Source organism: Seriola aureovittata, chromosome 18 (genome assembly GCF_021018895.1).
Source record: "Seriola aureovittata isolate HTS-2021-v1 ecotype China chromosome 18, ASM2101889v1, whole genome shotgun sequence".
Lineage (NCBI taxonomy): Eukaryota > Metazoa > Chordata > Actinopteri > Carangiformes > Carangidae > Seriola > Seriola aureovittata.
The window spans coordinates 3,693,823-3,702,500 of NC_079381.1; the positions used below are offsets into that span (position 1 = coordinate 3,693,823).

Here is an 8,678-nt window from a genome sequence, read left to right on the forward strand (position 1 = left end):
TTCAGAAACTGAGCCTTAAAACCAGCCGTCAGGACTTCTGGAACTTTGTGATGTCACAACAAAGCTGTCACCGCTCTCAGCCATGTCCCAAGCCCCGCCCACCTGGACCTACCATCCAACCTTGCAGGATTTAGTTTAGTTTAGATTTAGAGTTTTTACCTAAAAGCTGATATATTTTCATTTGCTCATTCAGAAAACAGTTCTTAAACCCACAAATATATCTTCTTGTGGATCAACACTTCAAGTAAAACACAGGGGAAGTGTAAAATATGGGACCTTTAAATTTCTCCTGTGGTACTGGAAAAAAACCCTGGTGACATCATAGTGATGTCATTGGGGTTCCTTTTACTTAAATAAATAATAGAAAGTGTATGTTGCAAAACATGGGTTTGGAGTTGGATAGATGTGGAGCATTTACCAGGCAAGAAAAGTGGCTGTTGAGTGCATCATGGGAAATGTAGGATCCAGCGTATCACAAGTCTGGATATTTAAGCATCTGCTGCTTCGATTTTGACCAGGTTCATCTCACTTTATGGAAGCGAACCACTAAATTGTTGAAATACCCCTTTATCACCTCGATGTGACTTTTGATATCCACAATAAATAAACTGAGCAAGATCGTGTGTAATGAAGTGAGATTGACGAAGACAGCGAGACAAACAGGTAAAGAGAGACAGAGAGAGACAGACGGGTATTTTGTCTCTCCTCCAGCTCGTCTAGTTGCCGGGGTGACCGGCCAGCTTGGCTCAATGCTCGAGTACTGGAAGAAAAAAAGAAAGAAAAGAACAGAAAAGAAAGAAAAGCGCCACAATCAATGAGACCCTTTTTGTTTTAGTGGGAACCCCCTTTTACCCCCTGACGACACACACACACACAAACACTGAAACACACACGGACAGAGGAACAGGATGACTGAATTGGTGTGTGATTGTGTGTGTGTGCCTTTGTGTCTGACTCCCTCTCCCTCTCTGTGTGTGTGACTGACTTTATTTAAGACAAGGGCCCTTTTGTTTTAAGCCGGAGAATGGCTCAGAGACCGCGGCTGGCCCTGTAATTGGCCTACTTAGGCCCTGTTTAGCATGAGAAAAGCCTTCCTTGGCCCGGCAGTGCCAAGCTAACTCTTGTTTTCAGCCGCAGAGAGGATGGACGCGCTGATCAGAATTCAGATTAGCCTGAAAAACATCCAAACCCCCCCCCCCCCCCAACCCCCCCTCCAAACACTCCCCTCCACCCTCTGCTTTAAATACACTGCACACTAATTACTTAACGAGAAAGCTGGGAAAAAAATCTACACTTTAACGGAGTGATGGTGGAGTCTATTTAAAGGGGGGGGGGGGTCTTTTTCACCTCGTTCCTTCTTGCTAACTTTTTGTGCCACTTTAAAAAAAAAAAAAAAAAAAATGACCCTCTCCTCCATCCTTCTCCTTCTTTTATTCTGGCGCTCTCTTCTCTCCGAATCAGCCCAGACGCCACTTGTTGCTGCCGAATCATTGAACTTAATTAGGGGGACAATGTGTGAGCGGTTTGCTAAGTTTGAGCCGTAAACAGACTCACAGTTAGAGGAGGGCAAAAGCAGCAGAAAGGAGAAGTTAGACTCTGAGCTTGTGGAGCTGTGAGGTCGTCTCCACGCTGAGCAGCATGAGGTCGCTCTCATGGAGGTAAATACCATCACAACCATGGTTTCATTTATCATTATCAGCTCGGTTTGAGGTGTCTGTCTGTCTGTCTGTCTGTCTATCTATCTATCTATCTATCTATCTATCTATCTATCTATCTATCTATCTATCTATCTATCTATATTGTATTAACACATTGTTATGCTTTGGATTTGAAGTTATTCATTTTTGATCATTTAGATTTTTTTTTTATTTATTTTCAGTTTCAGTTGTAATGGTGTCAAGCATTATGCTCATACAAATTTGGCAGAGATGGACTTCCATATATACCTACATATCTATACTATACTAACTATTAGTTGCTCTTTGGGGCAGAAATACATAAACATACATACACGTGCATGCACACAAATATATATTCCATATTCATTCTTCTTCTTATACCACATTCATATTAAACGTGATGGATGGTGGCACATCTACAACTTGAGAAAGTTGTGTGACTTCAGTGTTGGTGGTGTGAACGTTTAAAATATTGTCTACTGACAATATAACCATTCATTGATCCATGGATCATTTTATTTCCTTACCTTGAATAACCATGTTTGTTCCATTTTTCAGGCACTCAATTCAATTCAATGCCATTTCATATGTAGAGTATTTGAGTATATACAGTACGTTGTAGTGGCAATTTCAACATCAATTTTGATGTAAAGAGTGTTTACAAGGCGGAAACTGGTATTTACAGTAATCCCCATATAATGTGAACCTGGTGCTCTCAACATTTCAAGCTTCACAGCTTCCATTTACATTTCAGGTCAACGTGCCTGAACTGTGCTGAAAATCACCAACATCCCAGCTGCTGTCATATATGTTCAAAACAGATTTTCACAAATCAGTGATCAGTACTCTGATTGTCTGAAATATTCTGACAATACTCAATATTCCAGATCACCCAACATTTTGACCAATTATCCTCAGCACACAGCGACACTCTCACACCCTCATATCAACACTCTGATGTTCTTCAGCAGCGCTTCACCAATGATCATCATCATCATTCCAGTTATTTTCAGCATTTGGGTTTCCATCCACAACAGCATTTCAAATGTTGTCATCATCCCAGGGATCAATAATGTATTTAATCCTCACCATTTCATCAATATTTCAGATACTTTCCACGTTCTGACTTAATTCTAAAATACTGTCGAATTCAACTCGCCGCGGCAACTTCAGCATCCTGACTTATTTCAATATTATGGATAACGCCAATAATTACAGTTTGGATTATTGAAAATATGTTGCTCTTACTCTAATTACCTTCAATATTTTGGTGTTATTAGGTCATGTTATATACCTTTTTGAAAATAATCACCAGAGCACAAAATGTTGATAAATTCGCTGCAGAAAATAGTCCCCCAACAAGTGCACTATTTGGTCTGTTTGCTAAAAACTTCAGTGTGCAATTCCTTCATGGTCCCTGAGCAGCAAGATCACATGATTCTGCCTGATCAGTCTTAGATTAATACTCTCTCTCTCTTTTCTTTTGTCTGTGTCTCTCTACAGTCAATACTGGGTGGTGAGTTGGGTTTGGGGAGTCCGGGCGCGGCGTCGCCCACCAAGCCAGCCGGTCAGTACTACCAGCACTACAGCTCCAACCCGCGGAGGAGAACACTGCCTATGGACACCATGGGTGAGACGCCGCTAACACACACACACACACACACACACACACACACACACACACACACACACTAAACATTCACTATACAATGATAATGGGTGACACAAGGACGTTCACATGAACAGATCTGTCGCTAAACTGCGCCTCTACTACAACACAATAAATCTGACACTGAGTAGAAGAAGTAACTCCGGCTTTCTGACCCTGTCTTTTGAATATCTTGACCTCACTGAGGAGAGAGTAGAATAATCATGTGAATGTGAGTTTGACTTAATACAATTTTTGTTGACTACATTATAAAGTTGAATACATAGAAATAATTGAAGTTTTTAAATTAAAGATTTAACCATGGACACTCAGTTGTCTTGCAATAAACCCAGAAGATGATAATGCTCATTTTCATTGACACTCAGGGTGATCAAAATATTAGAAACACCTCTAATATAATAACATAATACAATTCAGCCTGCAAAATAAACAAAAAGAGTGCAGCAATTATTGTCATTATTGATTTGAAAAATGAATTTGAACCTACATGAAGGTAGGATGTATTGCAGGGTTTGGCTAGCTGGACCTGATGTACTGGGCAACTGTGGGGCAGTTAACTGCTAACAGGACCAGGAACATGAGGACTGTTATTACCTGCAGTATAACGTGGCTTGAGAAGCCAACTTCGTTTGCGGTGTGCCGTTATATAATTTTAATGAACACCTGTCAGCAAATTAGAAACCAGAGGCGTTGGTGAATGTGTTGTAATACGAAGTAAATCTTCTTCCTCTGATAATGTTTCCCTCAGAAACATTATCTTTCTTCCAACAGCCCTTCTCTGTGCTGCTGACAAAATGAAATGATTTACAGAAAAACAACATAGTTTTGTTTTTATATGATACAGTCAAGCAGGATGTTGCTAATGAGAATGTTTACAGAAGATTTCAATCAAAGACACATTTAGTTGTTTACTCAGTGATTTTACTTGCTAAACATGTTCCTACATGCTGCAGAAATGTATCTCAACAAGTCAATTTCAGTATTTAATTTTCAAATTGTACAAAAAATTAGAACAAAAAAAAAAAGGATTTTTGTTTTTGATCTCATTGTTGTCATGTTTCATGTTATATTACATTCATTTAGCAAATGCTACACAGTGTTAGCATGTGTAATGATGAGGTCTGAGCGCGAGTTTTCAGCATTTTTTCAGTCTCTTAATAAACATTATAAACAAAACAGAGCTATTTTTTCCCCTTGATTATAATAACACTGATGATCCACCTTGTATTGTTGTGTTTCAACATACACACTCGTTTGATTTATAAACTTCCTTTTTTTACATTCAGTCTAAATTAGTAAATAAAAAAGACTCTTTAAGATGTTTTTTTTTTTTAAATTATTATTATTTCAGTCATTTTGCATTGTGATTGTCTAAAGCTTGATGTTTTGCTGCATAGAAAAACGGCACCTATCTGAGCGATCTGAAACCAAATATGAAAATACATCCTGACGTTCAGATCATGAGAGAATAGAAGAGATTTTTTTAGGTTTTGAGGCCCATCTCTACCAAGACAATACTACCAATACTTCCTTATCCGCAAGCCCAATATTTTTAGTGCGACACTACATATCTTTCCTAAAAGCAGCTGAAATAAAGCAGCACGTTAGTGTGAATTAGATCATTGTCTGTCTTCATTCAGACTTCTGTGTCCAAATGCAAACTCCTTTTGTGGCTGCGGTGAAACCCCAGTCCACAGTCGCCGTGTGTCGTCTGAAACATGGCCGTGTAGAAGGCCGAACATTGTGAGTGCGTGTCCATGTGACTGTGTGACACCATCCTGTTTGTGTGTGTGTGTGTGTGTGTGTGTGTGTGTGTGTGTGTGTGTGTGTGTGTGTGTGTGTGTTTTCAAAGGGAAGTTAAAGAAAATAAAATACAGGGAAGTCTTTTAAAAAGCAGGACAATAGTGACTGCCATGTAGCCTTGGTAGCGTTAGCCTTGAGAGGACACAAACACAGACACACACACACACAACAACTCAGGGGCCATTTTCAACCCCCTCCCCCCCAAAAAAATGCTCTTTCATTTTTCCATCAAAGTCTCACCTTCCCAGTTAATAGACCGCTCCCACTCCCCTTGAGCAAAACCCTGAAAAATAATATAAACATGTCAAAAGCTGCCCTCCTTCCTTTTATCAAAGCAAGAAAAGAAAAAATCAGCCCTGTCCTTTTTGTGTTCTGTCTTTATTTTCTGCATCTTATTGTGTCGCGTTTTTCGCAGTGAAAGCTTTCTTTGTAAATATATTGGGGGGGGGGGGTCCTTGCTTTTTCCTCTTTAGGTGATCGATTAAATTCAACAAATCAACCCAGAACATCCTTTAAATGACAAATAAAAGGCCTGTTAAACCCTCATGTATTGTTTTGTTGCTTTTTTTCCTCTCTTTCAGAAATTCACACAAAAAAAGTGCGGAAGGTCCCTCCCGGCTTGCCGTCCTCAGTAAGTGATAACATGCCTTTTTTTTTCTTCTTTTCTTTTTTATTTGCGAGGTATTATCGCCGCTTCAAGTGTGTGTCGCTGGAGAAAAGGCTCCTGTATGTTTGGAATCACTTAGCTGGTTCTGTAGCAGAAAAAAAAACCAAACCAAACCAAAAAAAAAAAAAAAAAACACATGAAGTTGTGGAAAAAATGCAAATTGCAGACGTTGCCTGGTTTTGTGGAAGATGAAGATGATGATGGTGTCGCAGGCGAGCTGGACACAAACAGCTGTCGGCTTTGTGTCGTCGGTTCAGCTGGAACAGTTTCATGCCAGAATAAATAATCCAACATTAAGAAAAATGATATACACATCTTTTATTTTCTGATGACAAACTGCAGATATTTAATAGAACTGAAAGAGAATATCTATATAATCAGATTAATATTATGACTAAACAGTCTTTGTTTAAAGTCCTTGTTTGCTTTTTTATTGATTGATTCATCCATTTATCAGTGAGTGCGTTGGATCTGTCTTTTTGCAGCATGTTTGAGAGGAAAATTGTCCTGAGAAAACATTTGTAGGAAAAGAAAAGAAGTGCAAACGCTGCCTGGTGTTTGGGAATTTATGTGGAGAGGAAGATGGCGATGCTGTCGGAGGCGAGCTGGACTCAAACAGCTGCTGGTTCCAAGTTTCACCCCAGACCAAATAATCCAACCTTTTATAAACAAAGACTCTAAATAAAAAATGAGACATAATGAACTAAAAACATCTATTTTAACTTCACATCCTCTTGTTTAGGATTTTTAAACAGTACACAGATATTAGTAAATGGTTTATGAAACATTAAGATGGTGCATCCAGATATAAAGACATTTTAACGTGTTTATTAATGTAGGTTATTGTATTTGTCAGCAATGACAACTTCTCCTATGAAGACGTACAGTATTATTACAACTGCGTTTTACTGTATTGTCACCAGCCTCCACTTATTGGAGTCCACAGCAGCAGTTATAGTTGATAAGAAAAATAAAAAAAACATGTTAAAAACACTTATTTCAACATTATGATATGTTATAAACCATAATATTACACGTTTATATACAGGAAATGCTAAATAGGCAAACTGTCACCAGCTGCTGGTCTCGGCTGCTGGGTGGAGAACCGTAGTCTCAGGCTCATCCTCAGTTTTTGTCAGTTCAAGGAGGAAGATCCAGGAGCATTAGTCCACCAAATAACAAAACTACGGCAAGAACAATGAGTCAATTAAAAAGAAAAATAATCGCTGATCTTTTAAGGGATTTACCACAACAAACCCAGAACGCCTGCTTGTTCCATCCACAGAAATGTGCTGCTCTTATATCACTGAGTGTTGGTCAGAAAAAAGACATCACTTTGGGGTTTAGAGCATTAAATGGACGTATTTCACTGTTTTCTGAGCAGCAGAACGTCTGCTGATGTTTCACGTATTTGACTTTGTGTTTCCTGGTTCTGGACCGGTCTGCAGTTCTGCCTGAACGCTGGCTTTCTCTGTTTCTTTAGGAATGATGCGCTCTGTTGCTTTTCACATTTTTCATGTTCAAATCACTTTTAACTACAAGCTTACTTTGGTCTGATGTTGCTCCTGCTGAAATGAATTGGACAGTCGGTTACTTGGTGAATATTTTGTTAGATTAATGAAGGGGTAACGAATCCAGTGAAAAATTCCCAGCTTCTCATCTGTGATGATTTTCTCTTCTTCTCTGTTTCATTTGACGCTCCGTGGAATCTATATTTGGGTTGGCGGCTGTACTTCTAAACAAGTACAGGATGTGCTTATGTCTTTATAATGGAGATAATGCGTAGCAGCAGATCTGGTGGTCATTATATGTATTTCAGTTTTTTGACTTTAAGCTGTTTTACACGTGGAGAGTTTTTGCGCTCACGCTGACCTCATTAATGGCCAGTTAACGGCTGAATGTACAGTGTGTCAGCCACGTCTCTGGCCCGGCAGGAGTCCGCCTTTCTGTGGCCTCGGCCCGCTTTGTCCCGCTTCCTCCCCTCTGTCCTCGGCCTGTCTGTGTCTACATCAGCCTCACCGGGGGGGAGAGAGGGAGGGAGGGCGGGAGGGAAGGGGGCGAGTTGGTAGAAGAGAAAGCGAGAGAGGTGAGGAGAGATGTTAAAAACAAAAAAAAAACAGAAAGAGCGGGGAGTAAGACGTGTGGTTCGTTTGACAGGTCGCTGTTGTTGTTTTTCATCTTTTGTGTGTGTGAGAAGTGGAAGAGATGTTTCCTGTGGAGAGAAGAGACAATACGCACTGTTACCTTACTTCAGTATGAAATATACATTCTCCAGCTGGAAGGAAACTAATATATTATAGTGTCCTGCTCCTTGACTTGCTACTTTTTACTTTGCTACATCATCTAATGGCTGGAGCGAGTGGAGGGTGAAGCCTTTCAGCCTTTCACTCACTTCCAACTTTGATCTTAGAAATCACATGTAGGCTTCTACATGGAAACACACTCTCTGTAAGGAAATATCAATGGCAATTTTTTTTTTTCTTTAAAGTGCCACATTTTTGTAACACAGAAGGGGTGTGGAGGGGGGTGGTGCTTATACAAAGACGTCAGGCTTCACATTGTGTGTGTGTGTTTAGATTTAGGCAACAAACACTGGTGAAGATCGTAGTTTCTGTTTCGAGTCGGCATCGACTCTTTTTTCATCATTGTTTGACTAAAACCACCATTTCCCCTCAACCTTGAGTTCACTGACATGTTGGAAAGAGATAGTAAAACTAATGAAAGATATTGTCAATCAAGTGTTTCGAGACATGTTCACTATCATGCTGATAAAAAAAAAAATTAAAAAAAACACCATCCAGGTGGCATTGCTTTCTTTGCTGCAACTAATTATTGGTACACGAGTGTGATTTCTTTTCAA

The 8,678-nt window shown here is 39.6% G+C and overlaps 1 protein-coding gene across 1 annotated transcript in view; it reads left to right on the forward strand.

The window, feature by feature from the left end:
* LOC130187047 (transcription factor 4-like) overlaps nt 1–8,678 on the forward strand; it is a 235,365-nt gene that overhangs the window by 125,499 nt on the left and 101,188 nt on the right. Inside the window, exons 8-9 of the mRNA XM_056404478.1 lie at nt 3,183–3,309; nt 5,733–5,782. Coding sequence (XP_056260453.1) covers nt 3,183–3,309; nt 5,733–5,782 — 177 coding nt within the window. The remainder of the gene's footprint in view (nt 1–3,182; nt 3,310–5,732; nt 5,783–8,678) is intronic.